Here is a 26,821-nt window from a genome sequence, read left to right as displayed (position 1 = left end):
CCTGTATGCTGATCCCCTCCCTGCTCCCTGTATGCTGATCCCCTACCTGCTCCCTGTATGCTGATCCCCTACCTGCTCCCTGTATGCTGATCCCCTACCCGCTCCCTACCTGCTGTTGCTCTGCTGAAATCTCTATGTATGTTTCTCAGAGGAAGATGCAAAGACATTTATATAGAGCTTTTATCCAAAGTGCTTTACAATCAGTAGGTACATTCACCCATTCACACACACATTCATACACCAATGGCTGCAAGCGATACCACGCAGGGTGCTGGCACACCATCAGGAGCAATTTGGGGTTCAGTATCTTGCCCAAGGACACTTCGACGTGCAGACTGGAGGAGCCGGGTATCGAACCACCGACCTCTTTTATCCAAAGCGATTAGTGGACGACCCGCTCTACCTCCTGAGCTACAGCCGCCCCTAATCTTATTATTTTTTTGTTTCACAGTAGGGCTGTACAATGAATCCAATTTTAATCTCGGTTACAATTTTGGCTTCCCATAATTACAAAAAAACAAGATCATCAAGATAAAGAGCAGGGTGATTCTCCACCTACAATCTCAGAACATGATGTCAGAACCTCGCTTCGCCAGCAAAACAGCAGGAAGGCGGCAGGGCCTGACTCGCACCAGTCCTCACTTCCATCTTTAACCGGTAACACTTTAACTCTCACCTGTGGCTGCTTGTTTCAAGTCAGCTGTGATCAAACCAGTGCCCAAGAAAAACAACAACACCACCTGTCTTAATGACTATAGGCCTGTCGCCTTGACCTCAGAGTCACTATGAAAGTCCTTGAGTGACTGGTCTGTACATATCTGCCCAGCATCACACTTGACCCCCATCAATTTGCTTACAGAGCAAATAGAAGTGTGGACGATGCTGTGTTTGCACTAGGGATGTTCATTTTGAAAATTTTCCAAAATCGATAATTGGTGAAGATTATCGATCATATTAATACTTATTACATTTTCAATAATTTTTTTTTTTTTTTTTTTACAAAATGAATGCCTATGGCAGAAAATACGAAAGACAACGTGTTCTCCTCAATGAACTCTTTATTTCAATGTGTCTCCTCTCCAACACTGCTGTCCCCGGCGCATGCCGGTGTGAATTTCCCATGTTTAAAACAGTTTTGTTGGCACAAAGGCCCGTGCCCAGCCAGAAAACTAGAGACTATATGAAGCTCCACCTCACGTTAGTCGGCTGTGCAATGAAGTGGGGCGAGGAGGAACGAATTCCACCCAAACCTAGTCCAATTTTTTTTTTTTTTTTTTATAATTAAAAAATCGATCCAAATGCCACAGGATCGATTCCAATCCTTAACGATCAATTGTCGATTTTCGATAATTGATGAACATCCCTAGTTTGCACTCTATTCTTCCAACACCTGGAATCTAGATATCATGCATCGTGCCTTTACAGGAGCTGGGTGTTAATGCATTCCTTTGTAAATGGATCTATAACTTTTTATGTGACAGAAAACAAGTTGTCAAAATTGGTAATCATGTCTCGCTGTCTAGGCTTCTCAACACTGGCGCCCCCCAGGGGTGCACATTTCTGTCAATCACACACTAAATCAGTTTTGTGTTGTATAAGTTTGCGGATGACACCTCTGTGGTGGGTCTTATTACCAACAATGATGAATCTGGCTACCACAGAGAAGTAGAGGAGCTGGTGAGATGGTGTGAGAACAACAACCTGATGCTTAACATCTCAAAAACCACAGAGATGGTTTTTAGATTTTAGAAAGAGCACCAGCCTCCTTCCCCCTCTTTCCATCAATGGAGAAGTGGTAGAGAGGGTCACCTCCTTCCGGTTCCTCGGGACCACCATCCATGAATCCCTATCATGGGATCTCACCAAACACCAGTCTCAAGTTCAGCAAATCCCACCAGCGACTCTATTTCCTGCAGCAGCTCAAAAGGTTCAGGGTCAGTCAAGCAGCCATGACTTCTACAGGTCTGCTGAGAGTGTACGCACTTTCTCCATGCTTGTCCGGTTTGGTCACACAACCCACTCAGGACAAGACTCGGCTGGAAAGTATAGTACGCCGAGCATCTAAAATCATCGGCTGTTAGTCTCCCCTCACTTACATCACTCTTTTCCACAAGAATAATCAGGAAGACTAATAGAATCATAGCAGACAACTCTCATCCGACACACCACTACATCTTCAATCTCCTCCCATCAGGCAGGTGATACAGAAGCATCAAGAGTAAAACATCTCTCTTCAGAGGCAGCACCTACCTCCTTGCCATTAGACATCTGAACTTGCACTGATCCATTCATGATGTTTGACCTATAGCACTTTAAACTGTATGCACTTTCTGCTGAATACGATGCTGCTGGGTACTGTTCCTAAATGTTTTTTTTCTTGTGTTTAATGGTTATTGTTTGTATATTGTGTGCTGCTGCACTGTCTTTGTCTGAGAGTAAACATAATATATATATATATATATATATATATATATATATATATATATATATATATATATATATATATATATATATATATATAATTTTGTTACCCTATTTATTTAGCTATATTTGTTACTTTTATTTCTTTGTTTTCCCAGTTATATTACATTGAAATTTCAAAGAAATCCAATATTAAAAAGTTAAGAAGTTAGTTTCAAGTTCAAGACATTGCCAAAGTCAATTAATAATTGGGTTAAATAATTGTGATGTCTCAATATCATTCAGAATAATTGTGATTATGAGTTTTGCCATAATCGATCAACCCTATTTCACTGTGTATAAAACACTCTGTCCTCCAGCTAATTTGTAGTACAATGCTGCCATCTGCTGGCCAGTCTACATACCCTTTGTGTGTGTAAAGTATGGTTGGGAATCACAGAGTAAGTCACAATACGATACAATACTATCATGATATGTTGCCCAGGATAAAGCAATTCTGTGAAACTCGATACATTGCAAGAGCATTCATCTATAATACATCACGATATCTGACTAACTGAAGAAGAACAAATAACCCTAAACAGGCAAAAAGCAGGAGGTACATTCTGTATTTAGTCACTACATTGTGGTGCAAAGAAAATACACATTTCTGTGCATTTTCAGTACATTTTCTTCTCTTTTGGTTTGTTAACATATCCCCCTCCTTGATTGCTTCTGCTTTGAGCTGCACAAACATGAAAATTAGGCATACAATGCTGTATAGGTAAAACTTGTACTATTGTAGTCTAAATCTATTCACTATTCCATAGACGGTTTCAACTCGACAACATAAACATTATACATTTCCATCAACTTACTTCCTGTTACAGTGTTTGCTAGTACCATAACAGGACATAATCTAACTTCCAAACTGTTAACCTAGTAGCAACACAACTGTGAAAACGGGTGTCCTCAGTGCTTACTGCCCAGGTGGGGTCGTCAAAAGGGTCTTTCTGTGTGGAGTTGGCATGTTTTCCCCGTGCTCCCCTGGGGTTGAACCCCCCACTAAAAAAAAAAAATCTATACTGCTCTTTCACACCGGCCTTGAAAGCCGAAAAATGCACAGAAAATAAGATCCGCTCCTCCGATGTGAAAGTCATGAACGCGCGTTGGTGGTAAATTGTTATACGCCTTTTGTCCCGGGAGCAAAGCTTGTCACAGCGCCGGTTTAGTAGGCAACCCGCCTCACTTGAAAGCGTCGGAGCCGCAAGGCGGAACAGTGCGAATGCTTCACTTTCGTGTTTTCTGCACCTGCACAGCTGCACCTCCTTGGCTGGCATACATCAGCGATGTTTGGTTGTTGAATGAATTACACAAGGGGACACCATATCGATCTGCTTAGTCAGTGAATTTACTTCTATGAAATGTGTTGTATAAATAAAGTTGGCTTTCCTTGAATACAATTAATGCAACACTTCGCTGCCAGAAAGCCGGCAGATGCACTCCGCGGCGGAGCCCGTTTTGATATTAAGGCGAGCCCGCCCACCATGCGAGTGCACCTATCCTCCCTGCTCAGCGGACTAGGAGAAGGAGGGAAGTCTTGTTGAATGAATTCGTTCATCATACAGTAGGCTAGGCTACACTAACCTATGAAAATATTCATTTGGGCTAGGAGGAGCTGGAAATCCCTCCGCTCGCCTTTCAGTCCGGGAGCGGGGGATTTCACCTGAAAGTACACCGCAGCACGGGAATGTGGCCGTGCTGCTTGGCTCTGTGTGAAAGCAATTTCTGTGGCGAGGCTGCGGGCTTTGCGGGACTCCTAAACTGCAATTTTGCGCGATCTGTGTGTGAAAGAGCCTTAAATGAGTGGTTTTCAAAGTGGGAGGCGGGCCTCCCCAGTGGGGCTCCAAACAGTTTCAGGGGAGGCTCAGTGAATGGAAGTGAAAAAATATGACATTGTTATCGAAAGGAGATCACATACAAGCCTAAATGTGTGTGACTCCCAGAGTCAGAAACAAATAAATGCCTTCAGACAGACCTTTTTATGTGTTTGATGTAGTCTGAAGTCAAACAGTGATATTATCAGGCTATCTTGGCTAAATTATCGATGTCGATGGGGGATCAAATAACATAATCTGGGCTTCTAGGAATTGAACAAAACTATGCAAGTAAACTGGGTGGTGGGGGGGGGGGGGGCTGAGGGGAGGCCCACAGTGTCAGTCTTTGAAAGCTCCTGGTCTAAATGAAACTATGTTCATGAATTTCCTACATGAACACATGAATAACAAGTCAATACACTTTTATGACACCAGTTTCAGTTTGCCTCACACTCTTCTGGTCAAAGTTTAGGGGAGTAACATGAGTCATGCTCATCTTTCTGCTAGGTACATTGACAACTGTGTAAACAAAACAACAACAAAACAATATTTTGTGTTGTTCAGCAACAAAAGCAGCGAATACCATTGTGTATTCTAGCAATGATTCAGACATGTCTCTCTCAAAAAGCCATCTAACTTCCAGACGGATTCATGTATGCACCTTATGGCCTATGAGCAGACAGAATGACAGGCCCAGTCAGACACCAGGGGGCACTGCAGGGTTCATGACAGGCCCAGTCAGACACCAGGGGGCACTGGAGGGTTCATGTCCTGTTTAGACAGAATCGTCCTGCTAATTTCCCCAATGGTTACTTAGCCCGGGAACCTGAGGAACCTGCCAGCTCATCTTTTATTTGCTCTGGCAGATGCGTCTGGCCCCCCTCCCATTCAGACACATTTCCACCCAGCCTGAATACCGCCAATCACAGCCTATTTATTATAAGGCTTTGTTTAACACTCATCTGATTGGTCAATCACGGCGTCTGTTATTTCTCTATAGCAAACCGCTGCTAGCAGGCCATTGCTACTTCAACAACAGCATCATTTGTTGAAGTAATGCCTACTATGCACTAGAAAACTTCACATCCAGTTCACATTCAAAGACGAGTCATAAGTCAATGAGTTTTTAGTCACAGGCTGTAAGATTTTGCAAAAGACAGTAGATGGACGGACGCAACCTGACTGAAGGTAAACGATAGGGATGGGCATCGAATTTCGAATTTTCGAATAATCGTTGTTATTATCAAGGTCGACTTTTATTATTGAAAGTCGAAATTCGAAAAAAAACAAATGTAATTTTTTTTTTTTTTTTCGAGTGAAATGTTGCATTGTCTCCCCTGATTCTAAGTATAGTCGAATTGCTTGGTTTGAGCAAGTAAAACAATTTTTATAAGCATTTTAATTAAGGTTTATGGAAAAATGAATGGCGGACGAAATCCCATGAAGAGGGAGAGGGGGTGACTTTGGCTCCCCTTTGGCACTCAGACCTGAGCCTACTAAATATTTAATGAACCACTCATGATTGTCAAAAGTGTTTTTTATTTTCGAAAATGTCAATGTCATGTAACATGTTCTTTACTTCAGTGGTGCAATGCTTGTTTGAGCTATAAATCCACAGCAGAAGCTTTTTCTATTAATTAATAAAGCCTTAGACTTAGAATCAGGGGAGACAATGCAACATTTCACTCACACACAAAAAAAAAACTTTTTTTTTTTTTTTTTACATTTTTTTTTTTTTTTTTCGATTAAAAGTCGACAAACGGTTTGAGACATGGATCCACGTTAATTACTGTTACAACACTGAAAATTTTTATGAGAAATAGCAGAAGCTCACAGACAATTAAAAAGAGAGAGGCTTGAATGTGTGAACACTTCTCAACTGTGCTGTGTTAGTTGCAATTGCAAAGGGCAGAAATCCACTTACTGCAACGGATGTTAGAAAATACTTTGTTTTCACTGCTGGAGGCGGAGCGATATTTGACAGAGGCGACTCCCTTGTAAGTCTCTGTGCATTGCATTCAAGCACTTTCAATGACCCACGTTTATTTTCAAAAACTTTCAATGCCTTGATTTTTATTTTTCAAATTTACAGACTTTCAAGGATTTGAAGGACCCATGGGAACCCTGACTACCTTACACCAAACAAGTGAGATGATGGGAGCACGCGACAACTCAAGCAAAACTGATGATTTCATCCCGACATTGGAGATTTGTCTGCGGCAGTGGATTGTCTTGAAAAATATTTTGGCGAACTCACCACTGTGCGCACCCTGCTGGTCGTGTAGTGGATGTGCAGCTCTCTGTGTTTCTGCAGAGCAGCTTCTAAAGACTTCTTCAGATCCAAAGCTCTCCTCAACTGCTGCTGCTCAGAGCCTGACCTGGTGAAGACCTAGACACACACACACACACACACACACACACAGCTTAATCCAGAACCTTAAGGTCCTTGCACACCGGGGGTGTTTTTTTTTCCGTGCGAATAATTAGCATGCAAATAATATCTTTCGAGCCTATTATCAGTCAATGCAACCATGCAACAAAGTTTTGCTGAGCGATGTTGCGGCGTTTATTTTTTGAACCAATTTCGATTTTTCAGAAATTCTCTTCCGACATGTAGACATCTGTTGCTGTGATTGACAGGTGGGTCAACAGTCGCCTCTCAATTTCGTGCTGTATATTCGCATCGTTCTTGGTGTGTCTTGCCTGTACTTCCCAAAAGCTCCTTTTTGCCAAATGTTCCTTTTGCAATGAAAAAAACTCATCTGTTGGTGGAGTGAATGGAGATGCAGCGACCGCCTCAGCCAGGAAGGATTTATTACATCACTGATGATATCACAATTGCTCGAGTCACCACAACTGGTCAAGTGACATCACTGATGACATCATCACTGATGACATCACAATCGTGACATACACCGCCACCTACACCGCCACCACAGACCAATTTTAACTAAAAGGAAGGATGTATTGAATTTGAAAAGCTGAACAGAAACATACAAATTCAGTATATGTTCCTTAGTGTAGCTTTGGATGTTCTGAAATGTGTGTAAAATATGTCTCCACTATACAGTAAGCTCATACGTCTCTGTCATGGCTGTATGACCATTAGCTGGTGCATTAGAATACCGTACATGTTGTTTCTAACATAATGTCACATGATGACTCAACAAACTGATCCGTAAGGCCAGGGACATTGTGGGGCTGGAGCTGAGCTCTCAGACAGCGGTGTCGGAGAAGAGAACGCTGACCAGGCTACGCTCCATCATGAACAATGACGCTCACCCACTCCACGGCGTGCTGGTCAAACACAGGAGCACGTTCAGTGAGAGGCTGATCCCACCCAGATGCACCACAGAGAGGCACAGGAAATCATCCCTGCCTGTGGCCATTGGACTCTTTAACGCCTCACTAAGAAGAGCACCTCGGAGACACTCAGTCTCTCTGAGACTGAGTCAGCCGTTTGGATAGCTGTGCCATAGTTACGTCACACGTAATGTGCAATTTGATTTAATTTATTTCCAGTGTGCAATAACTGCAATTTGACAAGTACTGTACATTGTAACTGTAACTACTTATTGAATGCTATTCTACAATTCTACTTACTTTTACTATCCCATTGACCCTATTCTATTTTATTCAATTTTATTCAATTTTATTCAATTTTAGTCCATTTTATTTTATTTTATTTTATTTTATTGTATTGACTGTTTTTTACGTTTAGGGAGATACTGTGTGATACTGTGTTATGCTATGTTGTGTTATGTGGACATTTCATGCCTGAGTGCGAGCAACTGTAACTTGTCCCAATTTCCCCCCGGGGATCATTAAAGTCTTTCTGATTCTGATTCTGATTCTGATGGGGCATAGCATTGTCAAATGCCCCAGTCAAAGCAGAGGATGATGTGTAGATGTCAAGCACTATAACATATAGTTGTAACCCAAAGAACTATGACACAATTTCGACCACATTAACAGTCAATGCAACGGTGATGGGGACATATTTTGAACATTTAAAAATCAATAAGACTGTATATGATCATGCAAGATTTGAATTGCCGATGTCAGGCTATTGGATAATGGATTTGTCTGAATAATAAGACAGGCAGGACACATGTATTTCTGTTTCTAATTAACTCATTGAGTGCCAAGGACGGACATGTTCGTCATTTCAATTAGTAACGTAGAGTGCCAAGGACGGACATGTTCGTCAATTGCGTTTTTTGACGGTGGGGCGTCGATCAAAGCCTTCTGCCTCTGATGTACAAATATTATAGCTATTGGATGTGTCTAACCTATTTTACAGAACCCTTAGGTGGCGACAGTGCTCTCCACATAACAGAAAGGCAAGGAAAAAACAAAGAAGAAGTCGTTATGGAAACGGAAATCGCATCGCATCCGTATGCATCGATATGCTGAAGCACGTTACTGCAGCTGTGCCTGCAGCAGCCAATCTGCTCCCACAATTGAGCCGCTCCGTGTCGGTTGCGACAGCAAATCCGCACATCCACACCGTGGAGTTGTTATTATTCAACTGGAAGCATCGTTGCCGGTGACAAACACACGCGGAACGCTGTAAAAAAGCAGGATGTCTAGCACCCTTCACTGTGCGCACAGCAAACTCAGCAGAGAGCCACCACAGACAGGAGGAGGAGTGTGCAGTTGAGGCGAGGCGGGGCGGGGCGGGGGGGGGGGGGGGGGAGGGGGCACGCAGAGCAGCACACACACAACACCCAGACAGACCCAGGCAGCAGGACAGGATTGACAAACGCAAGCCAGAATATCCGATGCCCACCAGCAGCAAATGAAGACCAGCAAGAAGCTGCAACCAGCAGCGCACGCAGGGGCCAGCGCTGCTGGTTGTAGCTAAAAAATATTATTCTGCCAAACAGAATTCCCTGGCCTTCACTGTTTTATTGAAGGAAATTATTTTTGAGGTGTGACTACATTAGAAAAGATTAGCTTCAGAGTCAGTGATGTGCTTGAAATGTTTAATTTCACAAAAGGCCAATTATCTCAGCTTCTAGAAAAAAATTGCTGTTTCTGGATGAATCAAGCTATCTTCTCCGGCTCATAACTAAAGAACGGAAAATGGGATCAATAAACTTTTTTTTGCAGATGATAGAATAGAGTCTCATCGTTCTTTGTGCGTGTTCAGTGTTTACATAGTAATATCACACAATATTCTGTGGGCCTCGAGAAATCACTGAAAACGCTCTGAAACTCTGGCACTGGGAGCATCCGTCCTCCAAAAGTGGCTGGCACTCAATGAGTTAAGCTCTTACAGTCTAATTTTTTATTTCACCTAAAACATTCAAAGATATAGCCTACATGAATAAAACAAATACAACAGTGTAAGATAAGACATTGCCGCTGCTTTGAAATTACATCTCCAATGCAGGGCTAGGCTAAGCAGTTATTTTGCCTATTTCTCACAAACTAACAGGCCTAAATAAATCTAAACCAGAATAAATTAACAAATGAAATTAAGATTGGAATTTAGATGGGGGAACAACTGCTCGACTTGAGGAATCTCTGTTGACTCACAGGTCTCTTGACTGATGATTCGACTATTCGACTTTTAGAGGACAGCCATATTAAAAACTCTACAACTTTGCCATTTGGACCCTCAAGGTCCCCCTGGAAAGTTCTGAGGTATTTTGAAAGTTTGCACTAACCTGAATCCATCTCTGTATGGCTGGTAGATGTTTAGTTGTTATCAGTCTGTTGAGGTCTATCACCGTGGAAACCACTGCCTCATTATCCTCTGTCTCCTTAACACTGAGATCTGAGAGAGGAGAGGAGAGGAGAGGAGAGGAGGAGAGTGGAGAGGAGAGGAGAGGAGAGGAGAGGAGAGGAGAGGAGAGGAGAGGAGAGGAGAGGAGAGGAGAGGAGAGGGGAGAGGAGAGGAGAGGAGAGGAGAGGAGAGGAGAGGAGAGGAGAGGGGAGAGGAGAGGAGAGGAGAGGAGAGGAGAGGAGAGGAGAGGGGAGAGGAGAGGAGAGGAGAGGAGAGGAGAGGAGGAGAGTGGAGAGGAGAGGAGAGGAGAGGAGAGGGGAGAGGAGAGGAGAGGAGAGGAGAGGAGAGGGGAGAGGAGAGGAGAGGAGAGGAGAGGAGGAGAGTGGAGAGGAGAGGAGAGGAGAGAGGAGAGGAGAGGAGAGGAGAGGAGAGGAGAGGAGAGGAGAGGAGAGGGGAGAGGAGAGGAGAGGAGAGGAGAGGAGAGGAGAGGGGAGAGGAGAGGAGAGGAGAGGAGAGGAGAGGGGAGAGGAGAGGAGAGGCGAGGGGAGGGGAGGGGAGGGGAGGGGAGGGGAGGGGAGGGGAGGGGAGAATAAGAGCAGAGGAGAGGAGAGGAGAGGAGAGGAGAGGAGAGGAGAGGAGAGGAGAGGAGAGGAGAGGAGAGGAGGACAGTCAAACAGAAAGAAGAGTGACTGACGATGTAAATCCTGGATTAGCAGTAAAGTCAGTCTAGTTTGGAGGAGTTGTACCCACTGGGGTCCAGGTTGATGTCCAGACGGTATGTGTGAGAGATCAGCCCAGAGTTACGCATAAACAAGTCTTCATCAACAACCTCTCCTCCTTCACTCCTCCCATCCTCCTCGTCCTCCTCCATCTCTCCCTCCCTGCTCCCTCTCTCCTCCCTCAGGTCTGTACTGGTACTGGTACTACAGCAGGGCCGGTCATCCTCAGATGCACATTCATTGGCTGGCCGGGAGCTTGGAGGGCTGCTATTGGTTGTCTGGATGTCCGAGAAGTCATCAGGAAGTAGCAGCTTCAGACAGGACTCCATCTCTGTGAGAGTGGCCTCAATGTCCTCACAGGACTCTGAGCAAGAGAGAAGACATCACAATAACACTGATATCATTATTATTATTATTAATAAGCCCCGAAGGGTTTGTGCTGGTTCTGGTTTATTATTCTCGTTCTCGTTGTTCTCGTTGTTCATCTGCCTTGACGCAAATTCCCGTGAGTTGGTAAATCGCAGAGACCTGACATTTGGCACAGTGACAGATATTGGTGGCTCGTTTCTGCTCAAGAAATATTTTTTCGAATCGGCCTGAAGGTGGCGCTATAATGAAAGGTTTTACGCTAAAGGCCATAACTTCCACGCCGTTCGTCCGATTTTCCACATGTTCAGGTGAACCTGCTCTACAAATATGCCTCAAGCACCTCAACTTTTTGGGAAAGTCTAGACATTTTTTGAGATATTTTGAAAAGTTTGGAAAACACATTTTCAACATCTCCTCCTAGACCGTTTGAACGATTTCCACCAAAATCGCCAGGAAAGCATCTATGGCGCAGAGCTCTACAATCCAAATTTTGGGATTTTTGAAATCTACTTTCATTTCGGACTTCGGAGTTATTAAACCTTAAATTTGTGAGAGGGTGTGGCCTCTCAGCTAAATTGTCATGACGGATTAATGAATCATCACGAAACTTGGTGGAGATGTTCGGAGATCATCACAGACCAAATGTTGTGCAATTCGACCAAAAGGGGGCGCCATAAATGCCATAAATGGGCAATGACCTAAAAAAAAGTCCACATAAAGCTCTAAGTGGGAAGACCTTGCTCAAAACAGAACCGTATGAAGTTACAGGAAGGAGCCACACTCCACGAAGACGATCTCCGACAGGCTGCCAGAGTCAAGCCACAACAAAGAAAGGAGAGAGTCCCCAACAAAAAGGCTCTTCCACATTCCACTTCCAGCGCCTCACATCAATGCCCACATTGCAATAAAGTTTGTGGTTCCAGAATCGGCCTCTTCAGCAATTTGAAGACTCACAATAAGGACCCCCCAGGAGGACCATCGTACTCTTCGAGTGATCGCCCATGATGATTGTGTGTGCGTGTGTGCGTGTGTATGTGTAGCAGTGGTTACCCTGCATGTCTCTGGCAGCTTGCTCAGCTCTCTCCCTGTAGATCCTCTCCATCTTCTTCTGTCTGTCCTGCTGCCTCCTCCTCTCTGACACAGTCCTCACCTCCACGTCCTGGAAGTCCACCTGACACACACACACACATGCACGCACACACGCACACACACACACACACACGTACATGCACGCAGCCACACACCTTCCATCAATAACTGCTCGCACCTGTGTTTATTCTGCGTTTTTATTATCCTGTATATTATTCTGTGTTAAGACTGTCTCTTCTACATTCTGTGAAATTTAGGGAAAATAATGAGCGATGATAGGTGGATGTTCCGCCTTAATGGCAGGATTCTAAATTCTAAAATTCTAAATTGTCCCTTGCTTACTTCCTGTTGCAGTGTTTACTAATACAATAGCTGACAGGAAATAAACTAGGCTTCAAATTAAGCATAAGCCTCAAGAGGCCATGGTTTACAGTGATTTTACAATGGCTAAGAACAGTTGTAAAATCACAGCCTCATGGGGCTTATTGCTTTTATAAAACGGTTGCTACATATAGATGGTTTTTACTTGACAACATAAACATTCTAAATTGCCCCTATCTTACTTCCTGTTGCAGTGTTTGCTAATACCATAGCTGACTTTGGCTATTTTGACTTTGGCTTTAGCTGTTTCAAACTGTTCCCTAGCAACACAATTCTGTGAAAACTGTCTATTCGATGCGATTGAATTGCTGACAAAGCATGCTGGGATAGCTGGCGTCACGGATGACGATAAACAACAAGATGAAGGGAGGGGCCAAATTCAAAATAGACCAATGAAAACGGAAAGACAACAAGACAGCCAGTCAAGCTGCAGCATCAAGAGACCAGCGGCGCAGGGCTAAACAGGACGAAGGCAGAGACCGTACCAGTGGATCAAAAGAACACTACAATAGAAATACTGTTCATAATTAATGGTGAAATAAACTGACTAAACCTACTGTCTGTGCCTCATAACTAGGCTTGGGTGAGATCTAAGATGTAATATTGCGATATCTGATATCTGTCTCACTCACGTTCTTGACCTGCTTGAGAAATTGGTAGCCCAGGCCCAGTTTCTTATAGGCTGAGCCATAGGAGGCGTGCCAAGATTGGATGGTCTGGATGGCCAGTGACTTCAGCTTCTTGGCTACGGCTTTAGGAGGCGGGAGCGGCTGCTCCGAGTCCGTCTCCACCGTCAGCTCCAACAACTCCTGCAGGAGAGGAGATACATCAAGATACATGTCTTACAAAAGCAGAATTTACGTCTGCAAATACAGATTTGACATTCCAAAATGTCTCCATTGCTTGGACATCTGCATGGCTTACTCTCATGTTAGTCAACAGTGTGTTGACTGTTTTGTGGATGTGTGGTCATTTTGTGGATGTCTAGCCAGGTTCTGTCATAATTGCATTGTTTCATGTGTTTCATGTGTTTCATGTGTTTGTCATGTGTATTGTTGTGTTTTATCTTTTGAGACATGTCTGCGGTGGAACCAAAGAGGAATTTCCACTTGTGGACAATAAAGTTTTCGTAATCGTAATCGTAATCGTAATTGTAATCGTAATCGTAAAAAAAATAGTTACTGTGGCATTGCACCATTGATAGTATAAAGACTGGATAAACCCATTGGGTTTGACATGGCAAAATGAAGCCCACTTCCTGATATTGTTTGATTGTATGTATGTGGACGGACGCTGCCCCCTATCTGATTTTGGATTTCGGTTTTGGATTTGGAGGTCCACGTGGGGTGTATAGCGACCAGACAATAACATCGTTCACATTGTAACAGCCCAACCAATAGCATCGCTAAGATATTCTGAGAGTGGATTGCCTCAGCAGAGCGGACTAAAGAGCTGCTTCCCAGACGATTCTGCGATCTCATTCTTCAATGGTTTGGAGGTATGTGTGTGTTTATTTGTGCTTTTATAACATACGTAACCGCTGTGAAACTATCAGGAAAAAAACTTTGAATCCCTGCGTTTCAAAGGTTTTCTGGCACCCTCTCTCCCCTATGTACAGTATTGTCAAGCTCACTCAACCACATAAACACAGAATACAGCAAAACAATGTCCAACCACGAAAATACACACAGGGGGCGGCGTCCATCCACACACTGCCACAGTATTATATGTGTCAGAATTTATGTTTTTGAGGGGAAACGTTTCTATAAGGATATAAAAGAAAATGTGAATGAAATAGTTGCATAGTAGGCTATACCTTTAAACATTTTTACTTGACATGTGGAGTCATGGACAAGTGTCAGTCAGTGTGTGTTAAATAGACATTATGCAGTCTGCACTTTGTTCTACATTGTTTCATGTCAATTCTGTGACTAAATACAATATAATTCCTGCTTTTTGCCCTTTTAGGGGTATTTTTTCCTCTTCAGTTACACATACATGTACTGTATATCATGATGTATCATAGATTACATTTTTTGCAGTGTATCAAGTATCGCAGAATCGCTGTATCGTGATACCATCATTATTGAAGGCAAAGTATCGTGATGTTATCGTATCGTGAGTTACTCTGTGATTTTCCCCCAGGAGCAGGGCCCTGAAGCAGTGTGACCTACCTGGAAATTGTCCAGGAGCAGGGTTCTGAAGGGGTGTGACCTACCTGGAAGTTATCCAGGAGCAGGGTTCTGAAGGGGTGTGACCTACCTGGAAGTTATCCAGGAGCAGGGTTCTGAAGGGGTGTGACCTACCTGGAAGTTGTCCAGGAGCAGGGTTCTGAAGCGGTGTGACCTACCTGGAAATTATCCAGGAGCAGGGTTCTGAAGGGGTGTGACCTACCTGGAAGTTATCCAGGAGCAGGGTTCTGAAGCGGTGTGACCTACCTGGAAATTGTCCAGGAGCAGGGTTCTGAAGCGGTGTGACCTACCTGGAAATTATCCAGGAGCAGGGTTCTGAAGTGGTGTGACCTACCTGGAAGTTGTCCAGGAGCAGGGTTCTGAAGTGGTGTGACCTACCTGGAAGTTGTCCAGGAGCAGGGTTCTGAAGGGGTGTGACCTACCTGGAAATTATCCAGGAGCAGGGTTCTGAAGTGGTGTGACCTACCTGGAAATTATCCAGGAGCAGGGTTCTGAAGGGGTGTGACCTACCTGGAAATTATCCAGGAGCAGGGTTCTGAAGGGGTGTGACCTACCTGGAAGTTATCCAGGAGCAGGGTTCTGAAGGGGTGTGACCTACCTGGAAGTTGTCCAGGAGCAGGGTTCTGAAGCGGTGTGACCTACCTGGAAATTATCCAGGAGCAGGGTTCTGAAGGGGTGTGACCTACCTGGAAGTTGTCCAGGAGCAGGGTTCTGAAGCGGTGTGACCTACCTGGAAATTATCCAGGAGCAGGGTTCTGAAGGGGTGTGACCTACCTGGAAGTTGTCCAGGAGCAGGGTTCTGAAGCGGTGTGACCTACCTGGAAATTATCCAGGAGCAGGGTTCTGAAGGGGTGTGACCTACCTGGAAATTATCCAGGAGCAGGGTTCTGAAGCGGTGTGACCTACCTGGAAATTATCCAGGAGCAGGGTTCTGAAGGGGTGTGACCTACCTGGAAATTATCCAGGAGCAGGGTTCTGAAGGGGTGTGACCTACCTGGAAGTTGTCCAGGAGCAGGGTTCTGAAGCGGTGTGACCTACCTGGAAATTATCCAGGAGCAGGGTTCTGAAGGGGTGTGACCTACCTGGAAATTGTCCAGGAGCAGGGTTCTGAAGCGGTGTGACCTACCTGGAAATTATCCAGGAGCAGGGTTCTGAAGGGGTGTGACCTACCTGGAAATTATCCAGGAGCAGGGTTCTGAAGGGGTGTGACCTACCTGGAAATTATCCAGGAGCAGGGTTCTGAAGGGGTGTGACCTACCTGGAAGTTGTCCAGGAGCAGGGTTCTGAAGCGGTGTGACCTACCTGGAAATTATCCAGGAGCAGGGTTCTGAAGGGGTGTGACCTACCTGGAAATTGTCCAGGAGCAGGGTTCTGAAGCGGTGTGACCTACCTGGAAATTATCCAGGAGCAGGGTTCTGAAGGGGTGTGACCTACCTGGAAGTTGTCCAGGAGCAGGGTTCTGAAGCGGTGTGACCTACCTGGAAATTATCCAGGAGCAGGGTTCTGAAGGGGTGTGACCTACCTGGAAATTATCCAGGAGCAGGGTTCTGAAGCGGTGTGACCTACCTGGAAATTATCCAGGAGCAGGGTTCTGAAGCGGTGTGACCTACCTGGAAATTATCCAGGAGCAGGGTTCTGAAGGGGTGTGACCTACCTGGAAATTATCCAGGAGCAGGGTTCTGAAGGGGTGTGACCTACCTGGAAATTATCCAGGAGCAGGGTTCTGAAGGGGTGTGACCTACCTGGAAGTTGTCCAGGAGCAGGGTTCTGAAGGGGTGTGACCTACCTGGAAGTTGTCCAGGAGCAGGGTTCTGAAGCGGTGTGACCTACCTGGAAATTGTCCAGGAGCAGGGTTCTGAAGCGGTGTGACCTACCTGGAAATTATCCAGGAGCAGGGTTCTGAAGGGGTGTGACCTACCTGGAAGTTGTCCAGGAGCAGGGTTCTGAAGGGGTGTGACCTACCTGGAAGTTGTCCAGGAGCAGGGTTCTGAAGCGGTGTGACCTACCTGGAAATTATCCAGGAGCAGGGTTCTGAAGCAGTGTGACCTACCTGGAAGTTATCCAGGAGCAGGGTTCTGAAGGGGTGTGACCTACCTGGAAGTTATCCAGGAGCAGGGTTCTGAAGGGGTGTGACCTACCTGGAAATTATCCAGGAGCAGGGTTCTGAAGGGGTGTGACCTACCTGGAAGTTATCCAGGAGCAGGGTTCTGAAGGGGTGTGACCTACCTGGAAGTTATCCAGGAGCAGGGTTCTGAAGGGGTGTGACCTACCTGGAAGTTATCCAGGAGCAGGGTTCTGAAGCGGTGTGACCTACCTGGAAATTGTCCAGGAGCAGGGTTCTGAAGGGGTGTGACCTACCTGGAAGTTGTCCAGGAGCAGGGTTCTGAAGTGGTGTGACCTACCTGGAAATTGTCCAGGAGCAGGGTTCTGAAGGGGTGTGACCTACCTGGAAATTGTCCAGGAGCAGGGTTCTGAAGTGGTGTGACCTACCTGGAAATTGTCCAGGAGCAGGCTTCTGAAGGGGTGTGACCTACCTGGAAATTGTCCAGGAGCAGGGTTCTGAAGTGGTGTGACCTACCTGGAAATTATCCAGGAGCAGGGTTCTGAAGTGGTGTGACCTACCTGGAAATTATCCAGGAGCAGGGTTCTGAAGCAGTGTGACCTACCTGGAAGTTGTCCAGGAGCAGGGTTCTGAAGTGGTGCGACCTGGAGAAGAGCTCGCTGGCGATCTGGAAGGCCGACAGTCTGATCTCAGCATGCTCCTGGCTGAGCTGGGACAGCACCGAGTGGTAAACGTGCTCCACACAGTCAGCTGATACTCTGAGAGGGAAGGAGAACACACAGAGATTAGCCATGTCTGCTTTTTAGGCTAGGTGAGTAATCAGGCTAGCTGAAGACTTAAAGGCTCTCTCCAGTCAGTTTTCTACCTGTGTGTAACATTTGGTGTTCCATGTCAAACTAGAACGACCGCAATGCGGACTTATGCCTCCGCCATTAGTTCATTCTGGAGTCCAAATCGCCATTTGAGGCAAATTGGAAGAAATTCCGTCAAGGCGCACCTGTGATGTTGCGTTAACAAGCTTGAAAATGGCGTTCGAGAGCTCACCTTGACCTTTGACCTTTGACCACCAAAATCTAATCAGATCATCCTTGAGTCCAAGTCAATGTTTGAGACAAGTTTGATTAAATTCCGTCAAGGCATTCCTGAGATATCACGTTAACAAGCTTGAAAATGGCGTTTGAGAAGTCACAGTGACCTTGACCTTTGACTTTTGACCACCAAAATCAAATCAGTTCATCCTTGAGTCTAAGTAGATGTTTGAGGCCAATTTGATGAAATTCCGTCAAGGTATTCATGAGATATCGCGTTAACAAGCTGGAAAATGGCGTTTGAGAGGTCACAGTGACCTTGACCTTTGACCACCAAAATCTAATCAGTTCATCCTTGAGTCCAAGTCGATGTTTGAGACAAGTTTGATTAAATTCCGTCAAGGCATTCCTGAGATATCGCGTTAACAAGCTTGAAAATGGCGTTCGAGAGGTCACAGTGACCTTGACCTTTGACCACCAAAATCTAATCAGTTCATCCTTGAGTCCAAGTCGATGTTTGAGACAAGTTAGATTAAATTCCGTCAAGGCATTCCTGAGATATCGCGTTAACAAGCTTGAAAATGGCGTTCGAGAGGTCACAGTGACCTTGACCTTTGACCTTGGACCACCAAAATCTAATCAGATCATCCTTGGGCCTAAGTGAATGTTTAAGGCGAATCTGATGAAATTTCGTCAAGTTGTTCCTCAGATATCGCGTTAACAAGCTTGAAAATGGCGTTCGAGAGGTCACAGTGACCTTGACCTTTGACCTTGGACCACCAAAATCTAATCAGATCATCCTTGGGCCTAAGTGAATGTTTAAGGCGAATCTGATGAAATTCCATCAAGGCGTTCCTCAGATATGGCGTTAACAAACATCCGTACGTACGTACGGACGGACAACCCGGATCGAAAATGGCGTTCGAGAGGTCACAGTGACCTTGACCTTTGACCTTTGACCACCAAAATCTAATCAGTTCATCCTTGAGTCCAAGTCGATGTTTGAGACAAGTTTGATTAAATTCCGTCAAGGCATTCCTGAGATATCGCGTTAACAAGCTTGAAAATGGCGTTCGAGAGGTCACAGTGACCTTGACCTTTGACCTTTGACCACCAAAATCTAATCAGTTCATCCTTGAGTCCAAGTCGATGTTTGAGACAAGTTAGATTAAATTCCGTCAAGGCATTCCTGAGATATCGCGTTAACAAGCTTGAAAATGGCGTTCGAGAGGTCACAGTGACCTTGACCTTTGACCTTGGACCACCAAAATCTAATCAGATCATCCTTGGGCCTAAGTGAATGTTTAAGGCGAATCTGATGAAATTTCGTCAAGTTGTTCCTCAGATATCGCGTTAACAAGCTTGAAAATGGCGTTCGAGAGGTCACAGTGACCTTGACCTTTGACCTTGGACCACCAAAATCTAATCAGATCATCCTTGGGCCTAAGTGAATGTCTAAGGCGAATCTGATGAAATTCCATCAAGGCGTTCCTCAGATATGGCGTTAACAAACATCCGTACGGACGGACGGACGGACATCCGTACGGACGGCCGGCCGTACGTACGTACATACGGACGGACAACCCGGATCCATAATGCCTTCGGCCTGGCTTCGCCGGCGGAGGCATAAAACACACACGCGCGCTGTATAATCGCACATCATCATTTGTGCCAAATAACTCACATCGATAAGAACCGAAGGCTAATAGCTTGTTCCACTGCAGGCGCTGTTTCGCTTCTTTCGTTACTCAAGATAATTGTTGTGAGCAGATTTTGACGCCATGGGCTTAATCACATTATCAATAACGGCACTGATCGCGTGTAGCAGCAGATCAGCAGTGGCAGACAGCCTCAAACACGAGGTGATTGACAACTCTTAATATTCTCGTAACAGCAGTGGATGGAAACGCGCATCATTTGGCATTTTCTTTTGCCGATTTTCAGGAAGATTCTGCTAAGATTTGCGACACATTTAGATGGAAACCCAACGAGTGAAAACTGTAAAGGAGAATTCTGTTTTTTTTTCAACCTGGACCTTATTTCCAGCTTTAATTATGATTTTTAACTCACCATGATTATTATTTTTTAACTGGATCCACGACACGTTATTATGCGCCGAGCAGCGGCCTGGAAACGAGGTATGGTATGGTGTTTATTCTTAATCCCCGAGGGGAAACATGGTTTGCCACCAGAGCGAGTACAGATACAAACAAGAAACAGTAACATACAGCACAATAACAGTAGCACAGTAGAAAGAAAGAGGGCCTCACAATGCAGAGCTAGCAGTGTTCATTAGGGCTGTGGCGATTCCCTTATCTCCCGATTCGATACTATCACGATTCTTGGGTGCCGATTCGATTTATATTGCGATTCTTAAGTATTGCGATTCTACGATTATTGCGATTCGATATTACGATTTATTGCGATTTTTGTTTATTTTTTTCTTTTCTTTTTTCAGTTTGTTTGCTTTTTTACACTAGATTAGAACATGGGAAAAGTTGAATCATACACTAGAGACTGTATATTATATATCATGAGTAGGGCTGGGCGATATAGTTAAAAACAGGGGCGGACTGGGATCATAATTCAGGCCGGGCATTAGATACCAAGCAGGCCAGGCCGATATGGGCCAACGCGCGTGAAATTTGGGCCGTTTGAAGCCCAATTTTACAATGAGATGCACCCACTTTAACCCTGAAGTGTAATTATTACTTCAGACTAACTAATAAAGTAATAAAACCACTAGTAAACCAGTAGGCGGCGCCTGGCCTGCTGTTCAGTGAGTGGCCTGACTGCAAGCACCCAAAAAAAAAAAAAAAATTGTTTTTCTTTTTTTGTTGTTGTTGCGATTATCGATTCTGGAATAAAAGATCGATCCAAAAAATTGTGACATTAAAAATCGCGATACTTAGGTGAATCGATTTTTTCCCCCACCCCTAGTGTTCATTAAAGAATTTTACAGAAGCAGGAACAAAAGACCTTCTAAATGGCTCAGTGGAGCACCGAGGCATCAAAAGCCTATTACTAAACGAACTGCGCAGGGCATTAAATACATTAAACAAAGTATGGCCTTCAAAAGAAAGAATAGAGTTCAGTTTTCTCCTTGTTCTCTTGGCTATAATCATCTCCAAGGAATCGGGGGGAAGGCCAATCACTGAGCCAGCCTTTTTAATCGTTTTGTTTATGTGTAATGCGTGTATTTACGTCCTGTAAATAGCTTATTTTCTGACACGCAGCGACTCATATCCTTATTATACTGGATTCGATTGAACGATGTATTTACCTTGCTGCAGTGTGTTCAATCTGTGTCTCTCTGCTGTCCGTCACATTGGTAGAGATAGAAGCTCCCGTTCCCCCCGCTCCTCGGTTTGTAATCCTTTTTTTTATATTCTATTACAGATACAGGCTTCATTCATGAATAACATTCTGAGAGCCGAGCATTGATCTGCAGCTACTCATAAATATATGTGAGACTGATTAAGTCCATGGGCCCTATCTTCCGACAGGCGCTATCCCCTATTAGCGCTTGCGCACCTGTTTGCGCGTGCCTGAACGCAGGGAAGATAGCAGTCCGTGACCTCCCTGATTTCTAAGTTAAAACAGCCCTGAAATATGTTGGGGATGCAATTCTCGGCCGGGATGCGGAAACGTTCACGGCACGTGTCGCAGACGCAAATTAGAGGTGTGCCAAAATCATCTGCGCCCCCAAATGCCTGCGCAAACGGGATTTGGCCGGTCTTAACTACCAGAATTATTCACGGGTGTGGCCAGGCAAGGCTGGGCATTACGTCAATCAAAACCAATCAGATTCCCGTCTCGTAATGGCTGTTTGCGTGAGGCATGCAATATGCTGTAATTCTCTCCATGCGTAATAGAGTGTACTCACTCGTGCGAGGACAGAGGGAGCTTATTGACAGATCATCTGTGGTGCCAATGACCCTCCGGGTTATGAAGGTAAATAGCCTATGTCCATTGTCCAACAAGTTTTCTCAATTAATTTCCCTCTTTGCGATGTGATAAAAGTTTCTCAGTGAGTTATAGTTGATTGCCTCACTGAATTATCTGCTAATACCCAATTTTAGCAGCATAATTTGATGTATTGGCGTGGCAAGGCTGTGCGTAATGACATATCCAAAAGGAATTCTTTTTTGCACTGCGCTGCACGGAGATTATTATTATGGGTGCGCTCCCAGCACAGGGAGGTATTTGCGCGTAAAAGGTCCTTTTCAAAGCTCTTAGCGCGAAGTAATTGCGCGCTGCTTGCCATCCATCCCCACACTTTAGCGCTGAAATGCCTGCTTTGGCATGTGGCAGCCTATGCCCAGTACAATCACAGGCATGCGCTTGTGTCTGCCCCCAATTTGCACGGCGTTAAACGAGCGCAAACGCTAAATTAGCGCTTTTGGGAAGATATGGCCCCTTGGGTTTTAGGGTCTTGTGCTGAGGAGGTGTTTGTTCAGTCTCTTGAAGGCATGAACACTGCTTGGTGTGATGTCTCCACCAACCGCGAGGGGAAGGCTGTTCCATGTTCATGTACATGAACATGGGGGGTAGCAGCGCTTTCAGGTCTGCTGGGCACTTGGTAGTGTGCATTTTGAAGAGAACAGTTGTTGCAGCAACTGTTCTGTGATGGCTCGACTTGGTGATGGCAAAATCCTTATGGGCAGAGTCCTCATCCTCACCTATGATCTTAATTGCCTTTTGCTGGATATTATCCTGCTGTCTGAGAGTTGTTTGTGAGGCGTTCATCCAGGCAAGGCAGGAGTACTCCATGATGCTCCTGACCTGGGATTTGTAGATGTTGGCTCGACCTCTAGGATCAAGCTTGTTGGCCAACCTCCGCATTGCTCCGAGACGTTGTCCAGCACGTTTACAGATGTTAGAAAGATGGCTGGTCCACTGGAGTTTTCTGTCAAAGCGGAGTCCCAGAACGTCCATCTGCTAATCCTAATGACGTTAGTCCAGACCTGCTCAAATAAATATGTGCGGCCATCGAATTCAAAAGCATCGCAAATATGATCGAAATCAGATAAATATCCAGCCACCCGACACTGTTTATCCATGTGACGGACGGTCATGGCGGCTTGATCGACTGCTCTGAGCTCTCCACTGAGTCTGAGCTCTGAGTCCCCACATGTCAGTCTCGGGATGGAAAACAGAGCAATGGATGGCTGGCAGAGGTCACATTCATGTCAGTGTGATATAATAAGGATATGAGCCGCTGCGTGTCAGAAAATAAGCTATTTACAGGACGTAAACACACGCATTACACATGCCCTGTATTCCTCGTTTCCAGGCCGCTGCTCAGCGCATAATAACATTGTGGTTTATTAGCACTTTAAAGTTCAAAGAAAACTTCAAACATCATAATTATAATGTTTGCTTGATTGATGTGCCATGGACTAAAGCACACATGGGCAAAATACGGCCCCCTGTGTGGCCCGCGATGGAATTGTTTTTTTTACAGTGCACCTGAACGCAACATGCAAGATACCCGCTGAATAAGTGTCCAAATGTTCATGTCATTCTGGCCAATACTCCACTTCTGTTATAGCATTTCAGTCTGGAATATGGAATATCTTTCAATAATCTTTATGACTAAAAGGCTAAAGGTAATGTGTAAGAAATGACTGTTCTACATTGAAGTAGGAAAATTAAGAAAATTAACTGGTTGGTTTTTTATTTATTTAGCTTCGAGAGTGCATTTTTGTTCGTGTGACCCTCAACACAGGCTTTGAGAATCCCGGGCCACTTACTGATACTTATGCTTAAATTAATCCACTCATATTCTGGTTTATTTCAAGAAAAACATTTCGGCTAGTGGAAATTCTAATTGGCTGGTAACTTTAAGATCTAGCAGCCATATTGGCAGGTGGTCAAAAAAGTTAATTTCAAGCCCTGCAGGGAAAGCAGGTGGTGACATAGGAGTGAGTGAGAAAAGGATCAAATATTGGTGGTTAAGACTGAATAATGACATCACAACTGTTCATTTAAAATTAGTTATTCCTTTAAACCTGGCTTCAAATGCCCCAAATTTTTCGTGCTGGCGCCGTTTGGCCCTCAGCAAAATCTGGTAGCGAGGATATTTTTTTGTGGCCCTCTCTATCATCAAAGTTGTCCATCCATGGGTTACGGCATGACAATATTTTTCGGCCCCTGGCAACAATCTGGGTTTCTCATGTGGCCCCCCATGAAAAATAGTTACCCACCCCTGGACTAAAGGATTGAACATGTGGAATCTGAGCAAACATCTCCAAACAAGGACCGACAGCCATGGCACACCAAACAAACATCTGTGTTTGTTGTACTGTAGAATGTTTTATTGGTGTGCCATGGGCTTTAAACCTACTTGCAGATCCTCTTGAGCTCCTTCATCTTGACATCGTCGAGCTGTGGCTGTCCTGATGTGGTCATCTCCTCCACCAGCTCTGACAGCCTGTCTCTCTGGGCCAGATCCATCTTCACTATGGTGGGACAATAGAAGATATTACCGTGTATCGCCATAACAAACAATTGAGAGAATTGTCTCCTGGTGAATTTCCATTTATCCTATAATTGTGAATATCTTCACATGATATCGTGCCGAGCCGCGAGTGACTTGAGAAAAGCTGTCTAACTTAGCTCACTAACAAGTCATAGTCCTAATTGATTTCCTGTTTTATTTAGAATTGCCAATATGTTTTCCCAGGATGGCGAAGGCATGACCCGCCCTCCTCTGTCTCTGATTGGCCTAGTGTCAAACGATGTTCATCCAATCACGTTCACTTGGCTATCCTGCATCTCTTTCTGCTGTGTCTGTGGTCAGACAGACAGCAGTTTCGCTTGTTAGCGTGCATGAAAGACAGCACTGTGTTGTGCATATGTTTTCCTAGTCTGGTCTATGGTTTATAACGCTGCCGCTACTCTGACAGTGCACGTATGTAGCCTATAGACAAATATTTTCAAAAAATTATAAAAGATTCATGACAATTGATCAAGGGTGATATAGACGACGTTGATAAAAAAAAATAGGGGCAATATACATTTACAGTGAACTTTAATTCAGCTTATTGTAACACCAAGAGTGACATTTGAATTGAACAAATAATTAGAGGAAACAAAGTGATGAAATTTAGACTGACAAGAAAAATACACGTACATGTCTGTGTAATAAGTAAATAACTCACAGTTATACGGTTTGCAATTGCAGGTTCAACTAGGCTATATGATGTAGGATCTCATAACCTTTGATTTTATATGCTGCCATGATCTGCGCTTGTTGATTTAATGGTTGTTTTGCATCTGCTGACATCGTTATGAACAAATTCTTAGATGACACATGGCGTTTATAGCCTCAGCAACAACTACGTAACTGTCATCAATAGAAAAGTATGAATGTCCAGCAAACACACGACTACTTGCAAGTGGCCCGCTGTTTTTTTTATTTCCCCATACCTGTAAAATTATGTAAAATTCCCGTCTTGTACCATGAAATACAATGGTTCAAAACTTTTTGACAGAAAATCTGATGTTGGTGAAAATTAATAGCAATTCAATTGCCCCCGACCTCCAAAGTCATCAGCGATTGCTCCTCCTCTGTTCCTTTGCTACATGTTCTGCACCACATGTTGCACGTAGCTAGTTAAACAAAATAAACAACTTCATTGCAACATTACTAACATTTTCACTGCATCTTGACATTGAATGAAACGATAGGCTATGCTCGTTTGAGATGGCTCAAACCCCCTGCACACACATTTCGGTTTTGGCCCCTCCTCTCGTCTTTTTGCTTGCGATGTCCTGACGCCAGGTATCCCAGCATGCTTTGCAAGGTGGCGAGCGACAGACTGCAGCGAGGGAAGGAGGGGCATTTCGATATCGACCAATTGAAGACGGAAATACAGCAAGGCAGCCAACCACGCTGTAGCAGCAGAGCAGGGCTGACTGGGCGATAGCGAGTACATCGCTCACCACCCAAGTTGGTGTGCAGGGGCCGTCAGACCCCCTTCTCACCAAACGCGATAAACTCGCATGTACTCGCACGTACTCGCACTCGCCCTGTCAAGCCCTGCCCCGCTGCTGCAGCTTGGTTGGCTGCCTTGCTGTATTTCCGTCTTCAATTGGTCAATTTCGGTTTTGGCCCCTCCTCTCGTCTTGTCGCTTGCGATGTCCTGACGCCAGGTATCCCAGCATGCTTTGCAAGCTGGTGAGCAACAGATGGCAGCGAGGGAAGGGGGGGCATTTCGAAATCGACCAATTGAAGACGGAAATACAGCAAGGCAGCCAACCACGCTGTAGCAGCGGGGCAGGGCTGACTGGACGATAGCGAGTACATCGCTCACCGCCCATGTTGGTGTGCAGGGGCCGTCAGGCTCGCCTGGAAAGCAGGCGAGAGCAGCCGAGTGCAGTCAGCCAATCAGAGGCAGAGATGGGTGGGTCATGCCTTCGCCATCCTGGGAAAAGAATACCGCTGCCCTAGAGCTAAAAAAGTTAAATCAGATGTGTGGAAATATTATGTATATTATTATATTATATTATGAAATTATATTATATTATGGGTTCAATTAAACAATGGAGATTGTGGTCATCACTAGCAGAGCAGCCAATAGTAGCTACACATTGTAAACACACCTAAAACCACCGTGAACCACAAGGAGCAGGTGGAGTCAGGAGGAGTCAAGCTACTTTTTCAGTGTGTTTCCTGCTACGTACTGACATGTTCATGCTGCCTCAACAGCAAGCGATTCATTCAATCAAGCTGAAGCTACAAGAAGCCTTCGATATTGTTTACAACCATCAAGTAGCGTGAGCCCAATTCACACAATAAATCGTCTATTCAGACGCTACCGTTATGAAACTAACCGACCTGTTCAGCTGTTCGCTCCTCACTTAATGCAGTAGAATGACTCGTTGTTCAACCATGATACATGTTTAATAATCACAGGAGCTGTTATTGTTGTTGCCCACTTCCGTCACTCCGTGCACTCTGGC

The 26,821-nt window shown here is 44.8% G+C and overlaps 1 protein-coding gene across 1 annotated transcript in view; it reads right to left on the bottom strand.

The window, feature by feature from the left end:
• The window catches only part of LOC310790816 (UV-stimulated scaffold protein A-like), a gene marked incomplete at its 5' end in the record, with an annotated part of 108,751 nt that extends 84,441 nt beyond the window's left edge, over positions 1 to 24,310 (bottom strand). Inside the window, 7 exons of the mRNA XM_083652527.1 lie at positions 6,535 to 6,666; positions 9,953 to 10,062; positions 10,924 to 11,094; positions 12,150 to 12,270; positions 13,202 to 13,378; positions 17,428 to 17,581; positions 24,201 to 24,310. Coding sequence (XP_083508653.1) covers positions 6,535 to 6,666; positions 9,953 to 10,062; positions 10,924 to 11,094; positions 12,150 to 12,270; positions 13,202 to 13,378; positions 17,428 to 17,581; positions 24,201 to 24,310 — 975 coding nt within the window. The remainder of the gene's footprint in view (positions 1 to 6,534; positions 6,667 to 9,952; positions 10,063 to 10,923; positions 11,095 to 12,149; positions 12,271 to 13,201; positions 13,379 to 17,427; positions 17,582 to 24,200) is intronic.
• Positions 24,311 to 26,821: the final 2,511 nt, after the last annotated feature.

This window comes from Poromitra crassiceps (assembly GCF_964638095.1).
Source record: "Poromitra crassiceps genome assembly, chromosome: 15".
Classification (NCBI taxonomy): Eukaryota; Metazoa; Chordata; class Actinopteri; order Beryciformes; family Melamphaidae; genus Poromitra; species Poromitra crassiceps.
This window is presented reverse-complemented; position numbering and strand designations above follow the sequence as displayed.